Source organism: Dioscorea cayenensis, chromosome 5, assembly GCF_009730915.1.
Source record: "Dioscorea cayenensis subsp. rotundata cultivar TDr96_F1 chromosome 5, TDr96_F1_v2_PseudoChromosome.rev07_lg8_w22 25.fasta, whole genome shotgun sequence".
Classification (NCBI taxonomy): Eukaryota; Viridiplantae; Streptophyta; class Magnoliopsida; order Dioscoreales; family Dioscoreaceae; genus Dioscorea; species Dioscorea cayenensis.
The window spans coordinates 17,215,592-17,242,708 of record NC_052475.1 but is presented as its reverse complement, the minus strand read 5'-3'; the positions used below and the strand labels follow the sequence as shown (position 1 = coordinate 17,242,708).

Sequence of the window (27,117 nt, the reverse complement as noted above, 5' to 3'; positions counted from 1 at the left end):
TTATCATAAAATATTATGCACTTTGAATATTTTGATAAAACAATGTGTAATCTGTTTTGTGGTGATAGAATATTATGTACTTTGAATATTTGGATGAACCAATGTTTAATTTGTTTTGTTGTGATAAAATATTATATAGTTTGAATATTTCATTGTAACAATGTGTATTTTGTTTTATTATAATAAAATATTTTGATTTATTCTGGTTTAACAATAAATAGTGATTTTTTCATAAAATTTATAATTTATAATTAAATAATTAGTTTTTTAATATTGAGTTTATATCTTTTAAAGATATCCTATTTTGATAATATTGTTTTATGTTTATTACTTTAAGATAACAAATATTGAAAACACAAGACATATCAAGGATATTTTGGTAATATTAATATCAACCCTTACTTTTTTTTACCTCCAATTTAAACACAAAAAATTAAATAATCTTTTTTTACTTTACTCTTGCCCCAAACATGATATAAGTTCAACCCTTACCTTTTTTTTTTCCTTTACTTTACCTTATCTTACTTCGTGAACCTTCCCAAAACTTTGTTTATTTTACCTTGGTATTATACCCTAGTTGGTCCCTCTATTTTTTCTCTCTCGCTCTTTGGTCCTCTCTATCAAAACGTCTCCCGACTAGCTCTCTACTTTTGAAAATGCTACACTTAGTTAAAATGCTCTCAATCGAGTCCCTCTACTTTTTGAAATGTGTCCACTTAGTCCCTCTAGGTAGGGCATATTTTTAAAGAAAGGGATAGTTGAGAGCATTTCAAATAGAGAGACAAGAGAGAAAGATCGATGGATTATTTTCGACTGATTATACCTTTTACCTTACCTTATTTCATGAACCTTCCCAAAACTCATCCAAGCAAGGCCTTATTTTTATAAATCCTCGCTGCACTCGTTCCAAGCAAGGTCTAACTGGTCCCTTCTCTGTCGCCGGAGCTCTCATGGAGGTCGACGAGCGCGAGGACGTCGAGACGCCGGAGGAGAAGGAGGCGACGGCGGTGGCGAGGAAGGAGCCACCGCGGATATGGCGTCTGGAGGAATCGGTGGTGAACCGGATCGCGGCAGGGGAGGTGGTGCAACGTCCATCTTCGGTGGTGAAGGAGCTTGTTGAGAACAGCCTCGACGCCGGCGCTACTTCAATTTCCGTCGTTGTTAAGGATGGAGGACTTAAGCTCATCCAGGTTTCTGATAATGGCCATGGCATCCGGGTACTTTCCCTCTCTTGCATGTGATACCCCCAATGCGTTGCTTGAATTTGTTTTGTTCGTTCAATCGTGCACTTAGGAGGAAAAGTCAGGGCAAATCTGAGTGGTTCTTTCTGATGATATCTCCATGGAAGGACATTAATTTGCCTGTTTTCCCTTTGTTAGTCATAATTATATTTCAGTGGAAGTTTTTTACCTTGTTAGTGATTGCTGCTTCATTTTGACAAATTTGGTGGTGTCATATGATTTTAGGTTGATAGGTAATTTGAACTTTCTATGTAGCAAGATAGAAAATTGGTGTTTGACTGTGCTGTAATTTCACGAAGGAAGTGTGGGCAAAGACGGTCCCTCTTGGTAGAAAATTTGAACTTTCAGTGTAATAAAATTCTAAGTGATAAAAATCCTTCAAGGTTAAAATTGTGTCAAAGTTGGAAAATATTATCTGGTTGGTTCCTAACCTTTTCAAGTAGCAGGAAGGTTGATGTTTAGTTGGTAAAATAAGTGGAAAATCACATAATAGATGTTGAATACAGATAGTTTTGTGCCCTCTTTGACACATATAGAACTCATCATTGGAAGTAATGGATATCGGATAGTATACTTCTCTTCAGCAGATGGTTCTGATTGATATATTCAATTCGTGTTATATTCATGCTCCTGTTTGATGAATATTACCCCTTTGTTATTTTTGGCATATGACATTGATTTTTTTCTTGTGTGTGTTGTGCCACAGTATGAAGACTTGGCAATACTATGTGAAAGGCACACCACATCAAAATTATCCACATTTGAAGACTTGCAGACAATTAAATCAATGGGTTTTAGAGGGGAGGCTTTGGCCAGTATGACATATGTTGGTCATGTCACTGTTACAACAATAACTGAAGGCCAATTGCATGGATATAGGTGCTTGTCCCTCAAAAGAAAATTTTATACCATTCTTGTAATATTGTGCTATACCTTTCATATGAAAGCCTATAAACATCATATCCTTTCCTTTTCCTTTTTAGGGCTTCCTACAGAGATGGAGTAATGGAGCAGGAGCCTAGACCTTGTGCTGCAGTAAAAGGAACTCAGATAATGGTGACACATTTTTCTTTTGTATTTAGATACATTTCTCATATGCTTAAAAGTTTCCAGTCTTATATTTACCTGTGATTTTACAATCATTTTTTAGGATTTAGGTCTATGGCGGGTGGAGATTTCATTTGAAGTAACATAACAGGATTTAATTTCTCCAACTGCATTTTCCAGGTCGAAAACCTGTTTTATAACATGATAGCTCGTAGAAAAAATTTGCAGAACTCCAATGATGATTATCCAAAGGTTGTAGACCTGATAAGCCGATTTGCAATTCACTACATGAACGTGAGCTTTTCTTGTAGAAAGGTCAGTTATTCTTGGTGACAGAACACAACGCAAGTCTACTGTTGTTCTTGGATTTGAGATTCTAACAATTTTGTTGTTTTGAGTCAGCATGGTGCAAATAGGGCTGATGTCCACACAGTCGCTGCATTTTCAAGGCTGGAAGCTATCAGGAACGTCTATGGAGTTAATGTTGCACGTGATTTATTGGAAATAACTGTATCAGATGATAATCCTGCTTGTTCAGTTTTCAATATGGATGGCTTTGTTTCAAATGCAAATTACGCGGCAAAGAAAACGACAATGGTGCTCTTCATTAATGGTATGGCAACAGGGTTTTGAAATGCACTCTGTTCTAGGAAATTATGGTTGACATGGCTTTAGAAACTAAGTTGTGAAGATTAGGACAATTAGTGTTAAACTTGAATTATCCTTCTGTAACTAATTTAAATCCAAATAGGAGAAGTAGGTTTAGTGTTGTGTTATTTAAGCAAATAAAAATAATGTAAAGAGAGAAACTACACATGTGTATTGATATCTAGAATTGATGTGCACAGAAATTAAATTGGAAAGGTAACCTGCGAAATAATCAATATGGATGATCATTTGCTGTCAATATATATGAATGCATGTTAGGTATGACAAGTCCTATTTTGCTTGTGGTGTAATATAACTTATGTTTTGGAAGGTTAAGATGATCCCAAGGAAGATTATTGCTCTCAAATTCCACCTTAATATCCTTCAGTCTCATCTGGGGTGGTGGCAAGTCATCCCTGCTAGTGTTCTCAGAACTCTGGTTAGCTTTAATATCTTCTACATTTCGACAAGACCAATGTTCTTGGTCCCAAATTAAACAGAGATGGGATAGGATGGAACATTTTCCAGCTATTCTAATATAAGAATTTGTAGGATGTTTGAAACTTTGAGTAGATGAAGATTGTTTGGCAGAAAGGATCCAACCTTTTTGCTTGATATAACAAGGCAGTATTTAACGTGCTGATTCATGTATCATTCAGGTGGAGGATAATCATGGTTATTTATCTGTGAACATGGGTTTTAGTAATCGTCCTTTGACAAAGGCTTAGCTTTTATGGTGTTATTGTTTGGTGGAAAATGTTCCAGGAGTATTTTGAAAGTTAAATTGCTGTCATGGCTGAGAATCAGAGGCATGAAGGAGGCTATGAAGTGCTATTAATTGGTTTGGGAGCAAAGGCAAATTTTCCTTTTGAAGGTTAAATTGCTGTCATGGCTGAGAATCAGAGACATGAAGGAGGCTATGAAGTACTATTAATTGGTTTGGGAGCAAAGGCAAAATTTCCTTTTAGTTTCTGACTTTGTTTAGGTGTATAACAAGCACTAAAATAATTTATGTTTGTCATGACAGCTATTGGAGTGAATGAATATTAAAATGAAATAGATACAATTTTCCAGGAGAAAGGAAATACTTGATGTGATTAATTTCCAAGTTCTCAAACCATATCACTTCCCCATTATCCAAGAAACTTGTTATTGTTTCAAGCATTTATTAGTTAAATTTTGAAGTGCTTTTGGCACTTTTAGAAATCTGTGTTGATGCTTTGAATGACTTCATTCATTCTTCTTTTATCAATCTTTCAATTACTTCATCTGTATGCAACGTGACAATATTATTGAAAAAATGAATCCTCCAATTAATTTATCTTCTAATACTGTCCATACTTTTACCATTTTTCACTTCTTAATTCATTGATAATGTTTTTGGAAAGCCTTCTTGAAGTATTGGAACAAAAGGGAACATGTTAATTAGAAAATAGGATTTAAGGTTGCATATGCAATAATTTTTGTTTAAACCTCCATGTTTTACTTTGCTAATAATTTTACCGGTGTTTTTGGATTCAGATAGGTTGGTTGAATGCACAGCACTGAAGAGAGCTATAGAAGTTGTGTATTCTGCAACTTTGCCAAAAGCATCTAAACCATTCATTTATATGTCTATCAACCTGCCACCTGAGCATGTAGATGTAAATATACATCCAACAAAGAGAGAGGTATCCTTGGTAACTCTACTGAAATAAGATCAACAAATTAATTTCATTTGAATGGACAATCTTTCTTTTTGTTTTTGCTAAACATGCTTTTGAGTTCAAGATAGGTTTACAGTTATCTATCTTAGTGGTTTTGCACATCACTTCTGCAATTGCACTTCTAAATCTACCTACCATGTAAAAGCTTGATTTTACCTATTTGTATGAATGGTCAGGTAAGCCTTTTGAATCAGGAGAGTATTGTTGACAGGATCCAGAATGCAATAGAGTCCAAGTTGATGAGCTCTAATACTACAAGGACATTCATATCTCAGGTGTGTTGTTCAATACTGAGAAATTGTTTAGTTGTTTGTCTTTTACTTGCAGCTTGGCTCATTTATGTCCTTCCTTTTTGGTAAGTTTTGCCTTACAAGGTTCTTAGCAACCACTCCATCCTAGTTGGTTAGGCTTCCCTAATCCTAATTTCCTGAAAATACTATGGGGCATGACATTTATGCTTGCTCCTAGTTCTGCTAATGCTTTTTCATGTATGTCACTATGAATAGAGCAAGGTTTTGAATTGTATAATTTATTTTATCAAATTTATTCAAGGTAACATAACATCATGTTGTATACGTATTTGCTCCTATGGTGGCTCTTTGTGTAAGGATTCTGATTTCTGAACCAGCTTCTCTGAGCTCCTCTGTATTAAAGAACTTACAATGATATGAGATAGGATAAGGCATAAAATATTACATTTTTCTTTTGCAAGAAAGATAACGAAAGAAAAAGAAATATCATTATTGAGTTCACTTTGAGGGTTTCATTCTTCGATCTATGTTCTATTGGACTTTACCAGTTGCACAATTTATTTAATATAGTGAATTTACAATTTTGTTAAAAAATGATTTAGACTTATAATTGCTTGTAAATATATGTCAGTGACCTAGCCATTTTAGTCCTTTATTAATAGCGTGTTCATCCTGTTTAAATCATTAAAAATGTAAATAATCAGTTTTTCAAGTTTATAGAAAGCTATTGTTGGTACATTGTTGAGCAGGCAGTGAAAAATTTTTTCTAGCAAAAATTGTGATCTACAGGGTGTTCTCTAGAGTTAATGATGTTAATATAGGTCAGATTTCCATCCAGCCTACAATCTTTGATTGTAGGTGGTAGTCATCATACTGAAATAAGTGGACAAGGGCCCTAGTAACACTAGTATATGTTTGTCTATGAGTAGAAATAGATTGATCAACCAAATTCTTTTATTTTCCATATGCATGTTGCAAAGTAGGAAGTTAGACTTAACCACCCGTGCAGTCATAAATGGTGTATGTCCACCATAGAGGTAAATTGAATGATTTGATTGTGGCTGGTATGCCCTGACCATGCTGTCTGGGCAGATATTTTTAAGCAATTGAAGTATTTCCTTATCATCCACTTGGTTTTGGTTAAGTTCGTTCTGAGTGAGGCATTGGAGGTGATGATCACAAGTGTTACTCTATGGATTGTGAAGTGGATAGGGCAATGATGGACAAGTGTGGTATGGCATGTAGGGCAAGATCTTGTTGGTTTCCATTTGGTTCTGCTTGTAAAGGAAGCAAAAGTGCATTGTTAATCAAGCTATTTCCTGCCTTTGATCTGGACATTGAAATAGTTCATGACAATCTGAGTGGGGCTTAGCTGAGTACATGTTAACCAAGAATCGGAGTACCTTTCATGAAAAGCAACAGAACACTGTTTCCCATCTCAAAATCTGAATTCAATTTTCAGCAAGGCACAGGCATGTGCATAATCTTTTCTGAACTTGTCCAAATGGCTGTTTGAAGGCTTCAGGGACTTGAGGATGCCTCTTGATCTGTTTTTTAAAACAAACGATGTGGCCTTTTCTTCCTTTAACAAGCCATGCTAATACTTGGAAGAAAGATTTATTTAAATGACTATGCTACAAAAGAACACTTCCTTTGTCAATTGATGCATCTACATTAATTGGGTGATGCATGTCTTTTATAAGGTCAGTATAGCTTTTAATCTTCATCAATATTTTTTGTAATTATTCAATCAAGGGATGCTCCTGCTTTACTCAATGTCATTTTGAATTTTTATACCAAGGGATCCATTCTGTGAGTTGCAGCTGTATTGTGGTTCTCAAGTTTGGAGCACTGCCATAGCCTTCTTCATTTTTAACAACTGCATGATCTCTTTTTTTTTAAGTATCATCTAAAAACCAATCATAAACTGTTGTAAAAGGCATTGGAAATGCAAACTTTTCCTCCATATTGGTTTTGGTGTCTCTCATCATGTAAAACTTAGCTGATGTTCGCTTATTAGAGTCTAATTATTGTGTTATCTTATAAACTGTTGGAAGAAAATTGTTGGTCTTATTAATTCAATATGGGAATATATGTGGATTCAAAGTTTTGTTGAAGACTAACATTTGTGTTCTTTATCATTGCTTTTACTGGATTTCTTGCTAGTGCTGTAGAGTGTTGTGTCACAGTTCCTTTGTCATCAAATTTACTCTTTAGAGTAACATCTTAGTCTGAGAATTTGCAATGTGTTTGATGATGGTTTGTTTCTTTTTTTGTTTTTTTCTTCTTCTTTTTTCCCATGCCATGGCAGCCCATAAATTCAACAGCTATATGCCTGTTTGGTGGGAAAAAGGAAACCCAACCCAACTCCCCATTTTCTGGTACTCACTAATTTTCTCAGTTCTGTAAATTATCTATGCACATAGAGCTGAGAAACATTTCCTCACCGCTGAACTTAACCTAACTATTATTTCAAACATGATTTTTATTTGTCGACAATTTCATAATCTTGCATTTACAGGGACAAAATCTCAAAAAGTTCCCGTTAGTAAAATGGTCAGGACAGATTCGCGTGATCCTTTTGGAAGGTTGCATGCCTACATGCCAGATTTGTCACTTTCACAGCATGAGAAACAATCTGACTTGACATCTGTGAGGTAAAATTACATTTAATTGTAATGTAGTAGTATCTTGTCAAAGTGCACTTTCTCCAAGGCAATGACAATATCGCTATGTGTGGAAGGTTTAGTAATGTGTGATGAAGAAAATGGTGGAAATAAGATAATGGGACTAAACCCAATACTGGACCCTAAACTTTGGGTGAATGTTTGTTTCGGCACCCAAAGTTTATGTAGATGTTCATTTTGTCTCATCCATCCAACCATGCTACTTGTTGGATGTTAATGTGGTAGCTGATATGGACCATTGCCATATCACTATTAGATATTTATTGTATTTTACTTTTTTTTCAGAAAAGGATGCTAATGTGGCAAATTATGCCACATGAGATGCTATGCCATTATTTATATTTTAAAAATAATTCAAGAGTCATGATTTGACAAAGTGTGCCATATCAACTGTTATGTCACTATAAATTTTTTCAAAAAATTCTTTACAAAGCAAAGTATGTCATTTTAGTTGTTATGGAGCTTTATATATATTTTTAAAAAATAAAATAAAATAGGTGTTGCTGTGGCAAAGATGCTACATCAGCTTCAATATAACTATAGATATTTTTTGAAAAAGAATAATCACAAATGGTGATACTGTAGCAAATCACATTTTGCCATATCAACATTTTTTTTTTCTTTTAAATAAAAAAAATATAATAGAGATTTGGCAGTTAGTATGGGTATGATGTGACATGTGGTTGTCCAACCTTCATAGTCACTTCAATACTTGCGAATAGCAATGTTGGATGGAGATATTGAATGAAGATTCATAAAATGAAAGGGGCCAAAATGAATATTTTTATAATTCAGGGGTGAAGATGAGTGTTTACCCAAACTCTATGGGCAATGTAGTGATGTGGAAATTGATATGGGCACAATGTGGCTTGAGTTTGCAGCTTTTACAGCCACTTCAACACCCATAAACAAAAAATTAGATGAAGGGACCAAAATGAACATTTTTATAGTTTAATGTTCGAAATGAACTTTGACCAAACTTTGGGGGCGATTTGTGGTTTTAATCCAAAGAAACCAGTATATTAGGTATACAATTTATATGGTGCAAGTTCTTTTGATAAAAATGAAATAGGATGCCAGCATTTGTGACTTCAAAGTACAATTGACAATAAACATAGCACTTTATTATCTTGTATTATAAAAGTATGAATGAAAGGATAAATGATTTCCAAATCATTTGGGGTAATTAATAGTTCCACGTCAGTTAAGTGAGTAGATATGGATGTGAGTGTATTAGTCCAGGTCTCTCAACCTATTCAATTTATGTTTTGGGTTGAAACATGCGAGATAATATGTTTGATTTACATCTAACATATTATAAACCTTAGTTAATTGGTTTATTTGCAAACGTGGCTGGCTAAAATAGAGTAGCATGTATCAATGCAACATATTGGAGTAACTAATGGTTTTGCATCAATTAAGCCAAGTAAATATGGATGTTCATATATACATCTAGGTCTCTCAGGCTATTAACTTAAGCTTTTGGATTGAATTAGACCCTAATAATATGTTCTTTTTGCTCCTTACAGGTATTAATTACATCATAAATTTAATTGTTTATAATGTATGGACATTTTTATTTGCTAGTATGCAAGTATTCGAGAGACAAAGTTCAACTAAATTAGGTCATCAATATCTTGAGGCTCTTCTGCGGACAATGCTTGTTATTTCTTTAAATAAGTGTGTGGTGATGGAAATTTGGTGTTTTCTCAAGTATAAACAATAAAAAAGAGCTATAAAGTTATTTTTTTTAAACCTTATGTTGATATTCAATAAGCTGTTATCATGAATTGTTAATAAATTTTTTTAAGTGTTTGCAAGATATTAAGCTATGTTTTGTTGGGCATATACCCTGTTAGCGCACAATCTCCAAGCAAGCATCTTGGGTTAAGATTATCCCACTAAGCTTCTTTGGAAGATTCGATTATTTAAAAAGAAAATAACCACCAGCTTCTTCCCTATGTTCAATTTGTATTTTAAAACCTTTTCTTTTAAGATATTATTTGATTTAATTAATTTTTTTTATAAAATTACCACTTCACCTTCATTTTTACCAATTTTCCCTTTGTACACTGGTGTGCTTGTCCTAGTCCTGTGAGCTAACCTGAGGCTGGTTAAGCTCACCCCAGACTTGGTGAGTCCTACACACGGCCACGCGCAAGCTTAATGCGCTTGTTGGGGTTCATGCAAGCTCGTGTGTGGTTGGTTAGTTCGTTGTGTCCATATAAGCTTCCGTATGGCTAGTGAGCCTGCCGAAGCCAAGGCAAGCTCACCCAACCTCGTGCGAATGAGTTGTGGTTGGGTGAGGTCGCCACAGAATTATTATGGTTGGTGAGCTCGCTAGCCGTGCTTTAGTTTGAATGGATTCTAATGAGCTTGGGCGGTGCAAGGCAAGTTCGCCTAGCCTAGTGTGAGCTCGTCATGTCTTGTGTAAACCAGATGAGTTCACTGGGGAAAAGGAGGAAAGAAAGAAAAAAGAGGGAAAAAAAATAAAGGGGTAAATTGGTAGTTTCCTCAAAAATAATGGTTTTTGAGGTATATTTTATACAATAAGAGATGTTTTGAGTATTAAGAAAGTTTTGACAACCTGCACATTATTTTTAAGTATTTAAATAAATATATCAAATTATTATTATTTTAAATATTCATATAAATAAAACATATTATTGATTATAAATTATAATCTTAAAATATTTATTTTGGTATTAATTAAGTCACTGCATTTTGACCCAGATTAAAGTTATTTAAAAAAAAAAAATAATTTTTATGCCTATGCTAGTATATATGAAATTGTGTCCCTTAATGGTATGTTTGATTGTGGTTAGAGTACATTGGAACGAGGGTTTGAAATTTGAATTTGTATTGGAGGGAAGACTTCTATTTCTTGTTGATCCATTGCTTAATAAATGCTAATAAAAATAAATAACTCTTGAGTAAAATTATATTATTCCAATGATGATGATTGATATTATTAATGTTTAATATGTTAAATATTAATTAGTTAATTAATTAAATTTTGTAAAAAAGCATTATTTCTATTTGAAGTTATTTTGTTTGTTTGAGGAACTTGGGATTACTTGGGATGAACCAGGTTACCCCAAGTTATCTTCCTACCTAACTCAGCTTAAATGTTCTATTCTTTGAGTGCTTTTGCAAAAGCAAATTTTGGGATTATTATTTTCTCAGTTTGATGTCGTTGCTCTACTTTGGTGGGGCTGGAATGTGCTAGTGTCTCATGATTATCTCATTTAATGCTATGCTCCTGTTCTCTTCCCTTTCATCTCTGTTTGGATAGTCATTCCCTGTCTTGCACGTCATCTGTAGACATGCGGTAAGGCTAAGAAGAAACCCCAGGGAGGCCTCAGATCTAAACAGTCTCCATGAGCTTGCAAGGGAGATCGATTCTGATGTTCACACCAGTAAGTTGTATAATGATATTAAATCATCACATGAAGCCTTTGATGGCTTTTGCCAAACAATTCAAAAGCATGTGCTTGCTTTCAACTTTTCAGGTTTGTGGGATATTGTCAAAAACTGTACGTACATTGGCCTAGCTGATGATACTTTTGCATTACTTCAGCATGAGACCTACCTATACCTCATGAATGTAGTGAATGTGAGGTATGCATGCTTAGCTCTTCTCAATATTATTGTTAGTTTTAGATTCTTTGTACCTCTGCCCTGTTTCCCTATTACTTTTCAGTGGCAACTTGGAAAAGCCAATAGTTTTTGTTTCCTTTTTAATCTTTTTATGCATCAAAATTAGTCTAAATTCAATTGATCAACATCTATGTGCCCCAATTACAAATTAACAATCTGTTCTTGTGCACATCACTTTTCCAGTTTATGCTGTTTGATCTCCATTTATGCTTCAGAGCTCAATATTTGTTTATCAATTAGTTATTCTGCCGTTAGGTTCCACCATTAAGTAATTTGCAATAGAAGATTAAGTTCAATTCGGAGAGACTTCAATATGAACTTCCTCTTAAAAGAGGTTTGAAAAATAAACAAGGTTGCAAGTTGCCAACTTCCACAGATTCTGAGGTTTGGGAAAGTAAAAGGAAGAATAAATCATTAATTAGATTTGGCAAATTTTACTCTAGAGTCCGGCTACTCAGATTCTGTTTGAGTGGTTACCTAAAGACTGTTTGAGTTTAGTTTATTATTCAATATTATGTGCTGTATGGTTGAATGCTCTTTATTGCTTCCTTTCAATGTCCTTTTTGGATTTTCGAATAAAAGGCAAGGATGATCATTTGATTATAAATTTATTTATAGAGAGAAGAGAATGGAGATTGTTGCAGATCATGGTTTGAACAATGATTAAATGAAAAGAAGTGTCTTTGAATTTAATTCTCATGTTTATAAGATTTAAGAGGCTGACTATATGATGAATTTAAGAATAATCTCATAGCATTTGTGGATCAAACATTATAAGAAAGAAATCCTGACATGCAGCAAACCCACAAGTTATTGATGAATACGCTAACTTGGCATTATTAAATTTTATTTTATTTTTTTGTTTGTTTGTTTGTTTGTTTGTTTGTTTGTTTTTTGTAAGAGAACTTTGTGAACTTGCGAGAGCTGATGCATTTTTTCATCCTCACTGACATGCACAGCTTTGGAAGCACTGGCTCCTGATCTTTCATTTTCAATTGTGTTCCAACTTGATTTTGCAGCTACATTTGATACTTTTCTTGTTATATTTCTATAACTGAAAGATTTTAATTCTTTTTGGTTTTTTCTTAAATTTGTTCTTTCTTTGAAGGATATACTTTACTATTACATGCAGAGATTTTTGTGAATATAAATATTATAGTACTTGATATTTTAATATTGAGTTGTCTTTATGGCCCTTTTTTTTAGCAATTTTTCCCCGTAGAAGTCCTTACTGAAAGAATGAATTTATTGAACAGCCTCAGCTGCATTGGAGGTTCTATGTGGTTCTCAAATTTCCACTGTAGCAACTAAATAATCTAATTAAGGAGCTCATTTATTCTTTCGTGTTTGTGTGTGCGTGTGTGTGTGCAGCAAGGAACTTATGTATCAGCAAGCTGTACGTAAATTTTGCCATTTCAATGCAATACAACTCAGTGATCCAGCGCCAATTCAAGAATTACTAATGATGGCCTTAAAGGAGGAAGACTTGGAATCCCCAAATGAGGAATGCGATGATCTGAAAAAAAAAATTGCAGAAGTACTTACCCTCTAAACTTTAACTTGAACATTTTTCCATTGTTATGACCACTAGAGATTGACTGGATAAATTGTACTTTAGCTCAATACAGTTTGACTTTCATCAGTGATACCTATTGCTCATAAATTATTGGTAAATGCAAAACCTTGCTACAATATTCTTGATTCTAAAACAACTAAAAATTATTATTATGATGTAAGTTAATTCTATTTCATGAGCAAAAATTGCGTCTATCCTCAAAAGAAAAGTATAGGACTAACAAGAATGTGTAGGCTTGCATAGTTTGCTACTGAAAGTTTTAAAAATGTCTTTCCAACTTTGAAAAGTTCTCCATCTATTAGTTCATATTGAAGCTTATAAAAATATTGAGCCATCTGGAGGGGGAAGTTTGATGTGTAGATGTTCCTGCCAAATGGCTAGCTCTGGCAGTTTATCTTATCCAATGTTCACTTCCTGTGGTTTAACCCTATTTTAATTGGTTTTTCAATAATGAGATTAGATATCATCATCAGTTCTATATTCTTGCCTATGATCAGACATGAGTACGTATCAATAATTTAAAACATCATTTGGTTTTCTATCCCCGTATTAGTATGGGTAATGGATTAGTGTAACACACAAGACTCGGGATGATGCTCAAGATATTTAACAAGCAGGGTCACAGAGAATTCCTTTGCATCGGCTGATTAATCCACCTGCAGAGTGTGCACATTGGCACACATGTTCATTGCAAGAAAGATTAATGAATGCTGCTGAAAGAGCAACTAATAAGATGGGCAAGAGGATATATAATATCTCCAGGGAATTGTTAAAGTTGAATTATTTAAGGATTATAGAAAGCAAGGGAAGGCTAAAAGGAAGAAAGGTTCGATGGATTGGTGTAATTTATTAGAAATGGCAAGAAAATGTTCCTTCTATATATATATCGTGTCGCTTTTACCAATATTTAAGGGGACATTGTTGATCATTGGGTAGCCAGGTGGTTTTTGTATATTGAATGTGTGGATATTATTACTAAATATTCATCTTCTCACCAGATGAATACAGAGTTGCTTAAGCAAAAAGGAGGCTTGCTTGACGAGTGCTTCTGTATTCACATAGATCAACAAGGGAATCTGTTGAGGCTTCCGGTCATACTTGAACAACACACACCTGACATGGACCGTGTTCCAGAGTTCTTGTTAAGCTTGGGTAACGATGTATGTTCCTATGCTTGTTCTTGACCATAATTTTATTTTCTATCAACCATATCATCTATGTTTTATTCTGAGCTGCAGCTAAGTAAATTTGCATCTTGTCTTTCCATCATATTTACTACTTTATTCCTGGAATATAGTTGTTTCTACTCAACCTGGTTATCTGCATGGAGGTTACTTCGATTGTTCTTCACTATTACAATGGCTTCCAATTTAAATTTTCTGTTCATCTTATTTTTCTTCGTGTTCTGTTCAAATTGACTATTAAACTTTCAAATAGAATACTGCATAGTTGAAATAGAATCCTAGACTTATCTATAACTATCTCCTACGCAAGGAAACCTTCTCCTATCTTCTAAATGTATATCTTTTCCTGAAACGCAGGAAGAGACTCCTTACTACTTAGACTTAACTAATAATAAAAATAACATATAACTAATGGTTAATTCATCTACTTAAGGACAAATGATCTGGAAACTGCCACCAGTCTTCATAATGGGCTAGATGGATGGGGATTGTAGTTATGAGGTACTAAGAATAACAAAAAGTTTCAAGCGTGGATACACATGGTTGTAGGGAAATGTCATTTATTAGATTAGTTAGAAGCTAGAACCCTGGACCTTTTCCTTCTTTTTTGTTATTTTTTTTTAATATCTATTTAGAAGTTGTGCTTTTCATAAATATCATTAACTGTGAAGAAAATTGCTTGATGCTTTCTTTTGGATGGCTGTTGCAGTCCACAGCCACACTTATCTTCTTCTTCCCTTTTTTTTTGTGTGCGCGCGCGCGCGCGTGTGCGCTCTCGTGTTCTGTTCATCTTATTTTTCAGTAATGCCTTCTAGTCTGAGAACCACCCACTATAGCATCCCCTGAGGAAGAGTATGAAAATAACCAGTTTCTGATACATTTATTGGATATATCGATGAATCTGCAGACTGGTATGTTAGAGAGAACCTTAGCACACTCTTCTTGTTATGCATTTTGCTGTTTCAGTTCAATCAATTACTTAATATGATTTTCATTTTTCTCTGTTGCTAATTTAGCAAGTTCTGGTTTTCTAAAGGTTGATTGGGAGGATGAGAGAGAATGCTTCCAAACAATTTCTGCTGCTATTGCTAACTTCTACGCTATGCATCCGCCAATCCTGCCAAATCCATCAGGCAGTGGGATTCAGTTCTATAAGAAAACCAAGGATCAAACAAGCTATGATTTGACTACTTCTGGTATGTTGTTTTTCAGTTGTCCTTTTATACCTACCCCTGGAAAATGAGATTCTTTTGTATATCCCCTTGAATTTATTCAACTACCTATTGTCATTTAATAACATATTTAAATTTCTCGACATTTAACATTTCATATACAACTATATATATATATATATATATTAACATTTTATTTAGAGATAAGCATGGATCAACCCTTCTTTTTACGGAAAATGCAAAAGGCACCTTAGTTTCACAAGCAAACAATGTTTTTACGAAGTGAACTCTTAAACATGGTAATTGAACTGTTATGTAGAATAGGTGAACTGCCACTGTCACATATTAATTTGAACTATTACATAATAGTTTGACTATTATATCTACCGATCCAAACAGGATATGCGACCATCCATTTAGTAAAAGAAGATATCGGAAGTTTTGAGTTTTCAATTGAAATCATGGTTTTTTTGTCTGTATTTTGTGAAAAAAGAGGGGATTTTCTTGTTTAAGTCCATGTTCAAGCTTTTGGGGCTTCTGAGGGTAGAATTTTCATTTTATTTCTGCCTATGTAAAGGTGAAGAATTGAGGGAATTCAAACCCAAGAGCATGGGAGTTGCTCGTTTTATATAAGCATGCCTTTTTCTAATATCTAAGTGGTTAAGTTTATCTACGAATCTCTGTTAGACACTTTTCATATCCAAGATGAACATGTGCTTGATAGTTGCAACTTCAGCAAATTGCAAAATCATGCAAAAACAAAGTTCACTGTAAGTAATTTTCTCCCAAGGCATGGGGCTTATATGCGTTACTGTTCATGCATTTTTATTAATTTCTAGAGAACTATATAAGAGAGATTCTCCAGAATGAAATCCAAAATTGTTGAGATTAAGACTTTTTTTTTTTACTTTTGTATTTTGATGTATTTTTCAATCACATGGCAGCAAATATTGAAGAGGATATCATTGATCAAGATCTACTTGCTGAGGCAGAAACGACATGGGCTCAACGTGAATGGTCTATTCAGCATGTCTTATTCCCAGCTATGAGGCTTTTTCTAAAGCCTCCAAAAGTGATGGCCACAAATGGAACATTTGTGCAGGTAATTCTCTTGTCACTAATCTAAAATTCTCACATTTTATCTACTTTTGGTCTAGTTAGACATTGATTTATTGATCTATTTTCCTGCATAAATTGCAACATGGCTTGTGTTTTCTAGTTGATATCGTAACTTGCATAATTTTCCAAGTTACCATCCTGTCGCCCAAATTTGAATGGAAGTCATGTTCTGTTTATTGCCTTGTTATTTATGAATGCATAAGTTTTTCTGTGAAGTACCCAAAGGTCCCTGAATACTTTTCACTTGACCAGATGATCCGTGCAGTTTTTTTTAGCCCAAATAATCCTGGCTTTTTTTTTTTGTTGAGAAAAGATTTTTTTTAATGCTTGGGGACCCAACCATGAAAAGATCAATTTTCCCATTCTTCGCTTTCCTCCTTTTTAATGCTTGGGATTTGAGCCTAGCTTTGAACTTGGGACTTCCTCTTCATTCAAATGTGAGAAATGGTGTAAGGCTTTGTTTTCAAAGCTCCTTCTTTTCTTTGCCACTTTATGTTTGGTATACTGCCTGTGGTGGTTGTATTTCTTGTATATTGATGGCCATGAGGAGAAGAGTAAAGTTGATTGGGAGGAGCAGGGGAGGATTTAGGATCCATTGTTTAAAATTTTGAGAGTTTTCTTTGGACTATTGAGAAGTCTTCTTTTTATGAGGCGCTTCTCATGCTTGATAAGGTCATGGGTTACTGATTCATGCATCAAAAATGCAATGCAACTTTTTTTTCTTTTCAAAAACAGTTGGGAAAATAACTTAAAAGCAACATTAAAATACATTTTCCTCTCGCACCCGCGCACGCATTGGTGTGTGTGTGAAAAGGAAGTGGGAGGAGGAGATGAGGTGATAATGGTGGTGGTTGTGGTGGTGTAGAAGAAGAGGGTAAAGATGGTAGTTAAGTTAAAAAAAAATAATAATAACTTGTAGGTAAAGGCAGGGATTAAATAGGCAGATATGCAAAGAAGAAAAAGAAGAAATGGTCACTAAAGAAAGTCTAGAGATATCCTGGTCATAAAAAAACTTCTTCAAGGGCCTGTAGGTCATTAAACCAGGTTAAGCCTACTGGGCATGCATGTCCCAGAATTACTCTAGATTTTTATATAGCCAAAGGTCGTCCATATTATTGTCCAGTGATAAGATGTTAAAACTGAAAAGGGTAGGGGAAAAGGACATAAGGCTTGGAATACTACTCCTTGGGGGCAATGTGGTAGACAAATTACACTATTTTTTCTTAATAACCATACATTGTCTATATGTGTATTGTTTCTAGGTCGCTGTTAATGACCATACATTATCTATATGTGTATTGTTTTTCAAAGATAACCCCCTCTTTTTTTAGCTGTTCATATTGCTTTTTCTCCCTTATCCCTATTTGTTAAGAATCCTTTACATTTGGAATAGATTTGATATTCATTAGGTTTGTTAGAAATATATTTTATGTATGATAATAAACATTTCTAAGTTATTTATTTACTTTATATTTAATTATTTTACTCAGTGATTTCTCTCCATCTAATTGACACTCAGATCATCCCTGCCTATTCTAGGTCCCAATGTTCTATAATGTATTTCATGTGGCCTCATGTGGAGGCTCATGTGTACTACTTGGCCTTGGCTTACATTTGCAAGTAACGGTATCATTCATATTTAATCAATGAAAAGATTTGACAAATATGCATGAATCATTAGTTGATATACATTGCTTTGAATGATAATTGATTTATGATCATCAGGACTAAAAACAATTTGCTTGAAAAATGAATGCAGTCTTATAGTTGAATGAATGCTGCAGAATCGTTATTTGAGTTCACTCACTTGGTGTTTATTCAAAATAAATAAAAAAAAATAAAAAAGATCTCCGCCTCGTTTTCACGAGAGTAACTGAAAATCTTAGGCAAACAAGCTCATTCTTCATGTGGTTTCTTTCAAATATTGATTCTTCAGTGCAAATGGCAATTGCCTGGATGATATGTGCAATTAGCATTATACATGGACACTTATTTCATTTGAAATTTTATGTTTACCTCTCAGTATTATCATATTTGTTATTTTTCCTGAAATCTATGTCGTAGCATTTCTCCGGGCGTTTTTTTAGATAGTATTCTCCAATGAAAAGCCAGGGCCTAATTAATTTACAAGTATTTTGTCAGGTTGCATCTCTGGAGAAACTCTACAAGATATTTGAGAGGTGTTAAGAACAAGTTTGCATCACAAAAGCCAAATCCCATGAAGACTGAGACAAAATTGCAGTATTTTTTGTTTTTTTATTGCAATTTTCTCCTTCATCTGCCCTCCAAGAAATATCATGCTGGTGGTTCACTGCTACTTAAGTTTTGTGGTAAATACCAAAACAATGAATACTGCTTCAGTCAGCCAAAACAATATTTCTCACCATTCCATGCCCTTTTGAGTACTGAAGTTTATGCAAAGATATAAACCAAAATCTTCAGATCACCACCAGGTAACTCCTTTCTATTTCTTGGCAGGAAACATTCATTGTAGTCCTAATATTACAGATCTCAGGAGAACAAAAACCATTATTTTGGTAGTACAAATAGCATTACTTTTGTGCTTGGTTGTCATGTCTCATTTGTCAGCAGCTTAAATACTCCTGCTATTTCTAATACTGCAAAGCATATGAGGTACCAAAAAGGCAAAGACATCATCAGGCTGCAAAAGATATGTCAAGACAATCAATTTCTTATATTACTTTCCTTAAGTTTTTTTTTTGTTCGGGTAGTATCCAATGCAATGAATGCAATCAAAAAAATTTATCCAGAGAAGGTTTGGATATCTGTATTAAAGGCTGTTAATTCTTCACATTTATCCTCCATTATTATTACTATTTATTGATAATTGTTTCCAATTTATTGAAATTTTCTGATACTTTAAATAATTTTCCAATTAAAATTAATACAAACCCCACAAAAACAGGCTCTGTCCGCCGTCCACGTGTCCCGGTTCCTGCAAAATCATCCACGTGTCAACCGGCAGCACCATCAACCCTCTTGCGTGCATCATCAAACTCCTACGGGAGAACTTTTGCTAAACCTATGCCTCTCACGTGGCATCTTGGGATTGGCTCCCTGCTTTACGTACAGAAAACAACCCTTCGTCTCTAACTGCCACGTACCCCATTCTAACATCGTTATTCTCATCGTCGGAACTCCATTGTAAACTCGAAAGGGAACCTAAAATAAATAAACGCATAAATAAAATTATTATTATTATTATATAATTATTTATATATATATATATATATATTTGAAATAAAACGCATAAAAACGAGAGCAAACGAGCGCGTTGCCAAAACTTTGGGAGCTCTCGAAAACGAGCGGGTCTTGGTTTTCCATTCCCCCCCTTCTCAACTTCTCCACCGCCGCCGTCGCCCCCCTTCCCTTCCCTCTCTCGTCTCTCTTCTCTTCTCCCTCGCTCCGAGAATGCTCTCAAGGTACGCATCTTTCCCTGTCTACGATAGATTAGATTCTCGATCGATCCATGTCTTTTTGTTTGGGTTTCGGCGATTTGAGGCGATGTATCCTTTTTCTTTGATGGGTTCTTCTTTTTGATCTGTTTTTGTGGCGATCATTGAAATATATTGTATTGAAGATCATTCGTTCTTGATTTTTGTTGTCAAGATGCGATCTTACGTTTCATCAAATAGTTCGAATTTTTTCACGTTTTGTTTCGACGAATTGGGTTCTAGGGTTTCGTTGTGTGTCATGTTTTTTGGCGATTGTGTGCTTTGATTGTGATTTTTCTTTGGTATTGTGAAATGCAAACCGAAAAGTTGAAATCTTCCTTGTTGTTGTTGTTGTGTTTGAAGATTGAGCTATTCTTTTGCAGGTGTCGTTGATTAGTACTCTCAGATATGCCTCTCTTTAAACGGAAGCCTTTTCAGCTGTTGGAAGCGCCGAAGGATTTGGATCAGAATGAGCTTGTTTTTCAAGTTCGTTTTACCAAGGAAGTATTTCGTGATTATCAGTATCCTTGTTTTTAGATGTCGATTCATCCTTCTGTGCAATAGTTTGGGACTTTTATTGTTGTTGTTATTGGTATCAATTCTGGCATTCTGAGAATTTTTGGTGCAGTTGTTGCCAATTGTCTAGTTTATTATGTAAAATACAATGCTATCTCTTTACTTCTCATTACCACTATGGATTGCCCTCTTAGTTGTTCGTGCTCCAATTTTTGGTGTTCCCTTGATTCCATATCAGAGATTATCTTGATAGGCTAAATTTGTACCGGCAAAGAGTCTGGACATGTAAGGTTACTGGGAAAAGCAACTTAACCTATGAAGAAGCTTTGGTTTCAGAACATCGTGCAGCAGAGAGAGTTCAGCAGTTCCCGGATGAACTAATGGCTCCTGTCCTCCAAATGATCCAGTATAGTAAGATTTTGAACTTATTCATTCCTCCTCACTATAATTGTATTCCTTCCAGTGCCATTTCTGGTTTCCAACATTTTTCAAAATCTTGTGGTAGTCAATCTGCGAGTTGCACAAAAATTTTGAATGTGGCTTGTTTTTAGCCTCTTCAAGTTATTGTGTTTCTTTTTCTCAATGCAAAAAGTGGCAAGTTTGATAGGGTCTCCATGAAGGAGTTTTGCTTTATTTAAAAATGCTAGCAATCCTATGAGGATGATGAAGATTTCTTTATAGGTCTTTTTCTTTAGATGAAAGACATTGGAGCTTCTTCTTCCTTATCTCTTATTTATTAGAACAACATTAGCTTGCACTTGTACTTCTGCAATGTTAAGAAGTTGCATTTTGTTTGTTTTCAATCTAAACAATGTATACCTTTTGTTTGAAGACTCCGAACTTGGTGCAACTTTAGATAGAACTGAATAGCCATCCATATGTTGAATTTGCATTGGCTTTCTTTCAAATTTTATTGACTCGTACTTTTAAGAATGTTCTTTGTGTCTTTAGTTGAATTCTGAGAATAATTTTGGTTCTGTTCACTGTAGGTATTATATATTTTGCATATAAATGTGTGGACTAATTATAAAAGTTATTTTGATAATTTTAAATTTGTTTGTTCTATGTGAAATCTGAAACAGTGGTCTGATTCATGGATGAGGGTTTGCTCCAGGAATCTGAATGTTCTGCTGGTTACTTGGCATTCAATCTGCTTCTAGGTTTTTCCTTGCCTTTTAAAGCATTTGCAATATTTTTGTAGGTACACTCACCTTGAGAGATCTTGTTGATGAAATTTATGCTAAGTTACAAGAACAACTTTTTGTGGGCATTGAATTGTTTGGAAAGAAAGACCAATCTATTTATGCATGTAAAATCTTAAAAATTTTGGGAGATGGAGGCACAACTCGATATGCAATAGGTTGGCTTGATAAGGATAAGAAGGTAATAGACACTTCAGTTGTCAGTGCAGAAGACCTGGTACGGAAGAAGCCACCATATAGTAGGTATATACTGAAAGCATTTGTCAGGGAATCAACCAGACAAGGTTTGCCATGGGTGGTTCATGAAAAGCTTGCTAAGAAGTATGGGATCTCAACTGTACCTCCGGCAAAGTTGCAGAATAATGGACATGTAAGCAGCACTAGGGACAGAAAGAGAGCTGGAGTGAATGATATCCTGGTAAAGTCTTTCCTGTGCCTGCTTTTCTTTTAAATTCAGATCACATGTGCTCAATTTTACTTATTTTCAGGATATAGAAAATGTGAAGAAAAAGAGAAAAACAAAAGGTGAGAATTCAAACTTGGGCTTTTTTCGAAAGATGTGAATTGTGAAGGGAGGCACATTGGTAAACTTAGAATGATCAATTGTGATTTTACTTGGATGTACTTATTTTGATGTATGCTTTGGTGATCTAAGGTTCAGTTTTGGTGTATGCATGTGTGAGTGTATAGTTCTGATGCAATTATTGTGTACAAATTTGCAGAAGAAGAAAAAGTTATAGCAGTGCCAATTAAGTACCCAATTGATGACCTTTTAGTGCAGCCAGCTGCAGATGATCCCATTTTTGCCGATCGCCCTCCCCTCTGTACAGACTTTAAGGTGCCAATGGATTGTGTGGGGGACCTTCTGATGATCTGGAACTTCTGCGCTTCTTTCAGCAGGTTGCTGAATTTGTGGCCATTCTCTCTTGAAGATTTTGAAAATTCAATTTGCCACAAAGAGAGTGATCTTGCCCTTATTGTGGAAGCACATGCTGCGCTTCTCCGCTTGCTTATAAAAGATGAAAGCAACTATTTCATGGCTATTCAGAAAAAGAAACGCAAAACAAAGGTGACAATGACTCTATTTTGATTGGCTTTTTTATGGAACAAGTTCTCGTAACTGCAAATATCATTGATTGAAATCAATGAGATTCATATAATCAACTTTTTCTTCCTTCTAGATTACACTAGTCAACTGGGCAGAGTATTTATGTGACTTCTTGGAAATGGGTAATCAACCAGAATTATCTGGTCGTTTGACTACTATAAAAAGGGGTCATTATGGCCTGCTGGATGCTCACGTAAAGCTGAGTATTTTACGGGAGCTGGTGGAAGAGGCTCTTTTGACTGGTGCTGTTAGAGTGAGGCTAAATGAATATGTTGAACAACAGCAAGTGCTTGCAGCCACAAAAAGGGACCAAATTAGAAAGCAAAAAGAAGAGCAGCATTTGAAAAAGGAAGAGTCTGCTACTAGTGAAATGAGCCAGATACACTTGTTGGAAAATGGAAAAACAAACCTGGGCAATTTGGATTCTCAAGAAAATGGGTATGCATGTTCTCACCTTCAAAATAGTTAGGTTACTACTGGACTAGTTAAGATTTTGGCCATAGGTTAACTGAATTGTCTTTTTTATTTGTTTCTACAGTGTAAGAAAGGAAGATACCACAAATTCAAAAGACGCCAAAAGGAAACTGAAATCAAATAAGGAAGGTTTTGCAGAGAAGGGAAACACTGCTTCTGGTGCAGGAGGAAGTTTGAAGGTGCAAAAAAAGGGTACAACTAGGAGCAAAGAGTCTCAGGAAAAGACTACTGAAGAACAACAGGTACCTCTCACTCAATTCCTGTGTCTTTTCTTGTTCAAATCTGCTGAAGCTTAAGCACCTGTATCACAGAAAGAACATATTGAACGGGAGATGGAGAAATTGTCCATACGCTCAAGTTCACTTGGTAAAGATAGAAACCACAACAGGTATTGGATGTTCCGACGTGAAGGCAGGATTTTTGTTGAGAGTTTAGACTCTAAGCAGTGGGGTTACTATAGCAGCAAAGAAGAGGTGAGTTACAATAAATCATTGATGCTATGATTATGTGCAGTTTTATGTTTGTTTATGAGTCTGACTTGAGCTCTGAATCTCAAACATACTCAGCTTGATGCTCTTTTGGGTTCATTAAACCCAAAAGGAGAGCGGGAGAGGGCTCTTAAAAAACAGCTGGAAAAGTTATATAACAAGATAAGGTAATGTCCAACTTGATGTTGTCGATGATGTTTCCTGAAATGCATAACTTTTACTTGATTCTTTTTGTGCCATCTTATCTCTCTATAAAATGATTCCTGTTCATTTGATGTGTTTAGTTAAAATTTCTATGTTCTGTTTCGATGAAGATAAGTTTCTTGTAATTGACTGTCCATGGCAGTGCAATTTATGAAATTGCATCCTCTGAATTTGCTATTTTTTGTGGATCACCCAAATATAAATTGCATGCCTCTATGGGTTTCTTATATTAATAAGAGTAGGATTATTTTAGCTGGTAGACTTCTTGATGACTTTATTAAACTAAAATATCTTTCTCTTGTTTTTCTGGTAATCAAAGATTCAATAAGATTGTTTACCTGTGTGATAGAACCTAGCAGGTAACTGCCTATATAACTGATATTTTTTCCCACCTACACCCAATTAATTTACTACGCACCAGAGGCTTTTATTCCAAATCATGTAATTATACATGGCTTCCTTATCATTAAAGCTATGAAACAGGTGAAGCAAGTTCTTGGGTATCTAGAGAGTGGATTAAGTTGAAAACTTCACTACTCCTGTCTACCAACTACTTTGATTTTTAATTTGATTAGCTTCATTATCGACTTGAAGCTGGCCAGAACAAAATTTAATAGATATTATGCATTTAGTTGGAAATCCCTTTTGTAAGAACAGTGATGCCGTAGCACAATTAAGTTGTATAATTAATCTAGATAGAACTCCAGGAAAAGATGCTGCATGGCTTGCTAGTCTGTTTGGTTGCTAGTCAGTGGGCAAGTCTTTTTTTTCTCTCCCTCTTTAATGCACAAGGCACCTGATGTGTTTCCATGCTGAACCCCTCATTTTATTTGACCATTTTATCTGCTCTTGTGAATCGAGACAATGCTCATTTTGCAAGTGTTGCAAATTGACACTTGATACTATCATCTCTGGCAGCTCAGAAATTCTAATTCAGTAATCCTTTAATAAGTGTAGCCATTTGTAGTATGGTAGTCATTTAATAAATCTTGTAATATCCATTGTCTGATTTTTGAACTAACAACAAGAGATTGTTTCTTTCTGCAATCATTAGATCAACTGAGATGACTTCCTTTTATGTTGATTACCCTATTAACTTGTTATCTCTAAACTAGACACTACCAAGCATGTATTCCAGCCTGTAGACCTAATAATCATGACTTGATCAATGTCCACTTGATGATGATCTTATTATATTATTTGTCTTTGTTCTGTGCAGCAATGCTTTACAGAAGAGATCGAAGGATGTTAATCAAAAGATCCTACTGGAAGAGGCTGTGCTGCGGAGATCTACTCGTGTTCGAGCTCAACCCAGGGATTCCCAAGCCACCGCATACCTTAAATATGTCAATAAGTGGAAGGAGGGTTGATTTTCTGTGGATGTTTTATGAGACAGGGAAATTAGAGAATGTAGGTAGATAAAATTTGGTGATTCAAGAGCTTTGAAGTTCCTCAAATTTTGTATATGGTGAGGTATGAGAGCGAAAGTGTAGCTTTTTGTTACCTGTGTCCATCCTTCTTGATGCGCTTTTACTCACACCGAAAGGGTGGATTTATCTTATGAAATGTTGTTACAAAATCAGGAGCAGTTTTCTTACAGGCTACTTAATGTATGAAGTAACCTCTGTTAACTATGTAACCCAATATTTTCAAAGTTTTTCTGTTTCTCAAAGTTGTATGTTTTATTTGATTAATGCCAACCATGTCATGCCATATCAGTTTTCTTATGTCTTGAAAATGTAGGCATTCATGGGGCAGCTATCAATTCTGAGTTTGATGCAGCCTTGTTTGCTCTTTGATGGATTATTTTGTGCAACTAGTCGTTTAGTATGTGGGAAAGTAATAATTTTGCAAAGGAAAGTAAAACTTATGAAAGATTTTCACACGTTTGGTATTAATTTGAACTATGCAAAATAACGGTCTTCATGTAATTATTTTTGTTTTGACTAGAGAAAATGAATGATTCATAGAGGGAGGGTGTGAAATGTTAAGCAAATAAAATTTCAATTGGGTTCATTTCACTAGTGGTCACAAATGTTTATAATTTATATCGCTGTGGCAAAAAATGTTTTTTTTGTAACTGGATGGTCAGATAACTTTTCTCCGGTAGCACTCATGGCCATAAAAGCATATTTGGAGGCTATTTTTGGTGACTTGGCTGATGTGGAGAGGTTCCATGTTAGCAAGTTGCCGGAAATAGTCCCTCCATGCCAGCCAAGTCACCGGAAATAGTTTTCAAATAGGCATTTATGGCCACGGGTGCTACCAGAGAAAAGTTGTGGTCATACGGTTACAGAAAAAACATTTTTGGCTACAGCGATATAAATTATAAACATTTTTGCACAGCGATATAAATTACAAACATTTGTGACCACCAGTGAAATAAAGCCAATTCCAATTCTACCCTTATTTAAATAATTTTTTTTATTTTTTCTTGTTTTTAAAAACCCCAGAGCAAAACTCTTTCATTTTTTTTCTCCAAAACCCCTAGAGCAAAAGGAAGCACTCATTGGATTTTTATATTTTTTTCTCTTCTAATGTGGGTTAAAATTTATCTTTTTGGAACAAGATTTAACCTTTTTGTATGGTTTTAATGAATTCATTAAAGGGTTTGGAGATGGGATTTTTACTTTTATATATATATTAATTTATTAACTAGAGTAATCAAGAGGAAAATTGAGAATGTATATAATTTTACATAAAAACCTATTCATACCAAACAAAGGAATTAATTTTACATGCATTTTAATTACGATTTTCATTATACATACCAAACATTATATAGTTTGCAAGGAAAATAATTGTAAAATTGAGAATGTATATAATTTTACATAAAAACCTATTCATACCAAACGAAGGAATTAATTTTACATGCATTTCAATTACAATTTTCATTATACATACCAAACATTATATAGTTACTTCGCAAGGAAAATAATTGCAAAGAAAGACTTTACAGTGAAAGATTTTGCAGAAAGTCTTTCATTGTAAAGCACCAAATGGGCATAACCTAGGTAAATTATTTTATAAAGAGTGTTATACAAACTAGTGGATATTGTTGGTCGGAGGGAGAGAGAGAGAGAGAGAGAGAGAGAGAAACCAAGAAAAGATAGGGAGTGAAGAAAGGGGTTAAGGTATGAGCTATAGCAAGATGATCGGACTGTAAACAGTGTTAGATTTTGCCAAAATTTTGGGTATTGAGATCATGTGGGCAACTATCCTAATCTACAAGGTTTGATTTTATTTGATTTCTTCATGATGTCATTTGTTATTCATGCTTAAGTTGATGTATGTATTGTTGGGAGTATCTTCTTGATTTGTTGATGCTTTCATGCTAGTAAACCTTTAGTTGTATCTAGAGAAGATTTTTGATAGCCCA

General features: G+C 34.7%; 2 protein-coding genes across 4 annotated transcripts; both read left to right on the top strand.

Moving 5' to 3' along the window:
• The first annotated feature begins 872 nt into the window (after nucleotides 1-872).
• Nucleotides 873-18,817, top strand: LOC120260613 (DNA mismatch repair protein MLH1). 3 transcript variants are annotated; one of them, XM_039268134.1, is made up of 16 exons: nucleotides 874-1,217; nucleotides 1,948-2,120; nucleotides 2,225-2,297; nucleotides 2,469-2,603; nucleotides 2,691-2,901; nucleotides 4,458-4,606; nucleotides 4,819-4,917; nucleotides 7,205-7,274; nucleotides 7,415-7,550; nucleotides 10,905-10,999; nucleotides 11,093-11,201; nucleotides 12,612-12,777; nucleotides 13,815-13,976; nucleotides 15,037-15,196; nucleotides 16,117-16,274; nucleotides 18,434-18,817. In XM_039268134.1, the coding sequence occupies exons 1-16, from the start codon at nucleotides 951-953 to the stop codon at nucleotides 18,476-18,478; spliced, it is 2,208 nt and encodes a 735-aa protein (XP_039124068.1). In that variant the 5' UTR covers nucleotides 874-950; the 3' UTR covers nucleotides 18,479-18,817. The 3 variants fall into 3 exon arrangements, 2 of the variants coding, with proteins under 2 accessions (XP_039124068.1, XP_039124069.1); XR_005536458.1 differs by lacking the exons at nucleotides 16,117-16,274; nucleotides 18,434-18,817 and adding an exon at nucleotides 14,816-14,911 and having other exon boundaries at nucleotides 873-1,217; nucleotides 15,037-15,128; XM_039268135.1 differs by lacking the exons at nucleotides 874-1,217; nucleotides 1,948-2,120 and having other exon boundaries at nucleotides 2,262-2,297; nucleotides 2,392-2,603.
• Nucleotides 18,818-19,574: 757 nt separating this feature from the next.
• On the top strand, nucleotides 19,575-25,451 carry LOC120261564 (DDT domain-containing protein DDB_G0282237). The gene is made up of 11 exons (XM_039269499.1): nucleotides 19,575-19,734; nucleotides 20,130-20,267; nucleotides 20,501-20,673; nucleotides 21,464-21,882; nucleotides 21,953-21,989; nucleotides 22,187-22,533; nucleotides 22,646-23,010; nucleotides 23,111-23,288; nucleotides 23,358-23,519; nucleotides 23,613-23,701; nucleotides 24,958-25,451. The coding sequence occupies exons 2-11, from the start codon at nucleotides 20,155-20,157 to the stop codon at nucleotides 25,106-25,108; spliced, it is 2,034 nt and encodes a 677-aa protein (XP_039125433.1). The 5' UTR covers nucleotides 19,575-19,734; nucleotides 20,130-20,154; the 3' UTR covers nucleotides 25,109-25,451.
• Nucleotides 25,452-27,117: the final 1,666 nt, after the last annotated feature.

Coding starts and splice junctions, on each gene's coding strand:
- LOC120260613 (XM_039268134.1), top strand. CDS start 951: ATGGAGGTCGACGAGCGCGAGGACGTCGAGACGCCGGAGGAGAAGGAG. Junction 2,121..2,224: donor GGCCAATTGCATGGATATAG/GTGCTTGTCCCT, acceptor TTTCCTTTTTAG/GGCTTCCTACAGAGATGGAG. Junction 16,275..18,433: donor CAAATGGAACATTTGTGCAG/GTAATTCTCTTG, acceptor GTATTTTGTCAG/GTTGCATCTCTGGAGAAACT.
- LOC120261564 (XM_039269499.1), top strand. CDS start 20,155: ATGCCTCTCTTTAAACGGAAGCCTTTTCAGCTGTTGGAAGCGCCGAAG. Junction 21,990..22,186: donor GAAAAAGAGAAAAACAAAAG/GTGAGAATTCAA, acceptor ACAAATTTGCAG/AAGAAGAAAAAGTTATAGCA. Junction 23,289..23,357: donor AGACTACTGAAGAACAACAG/GTACCTCTCACT, acceptor CCTGTATCACAG/AAAGAACATATTGAACGGGA.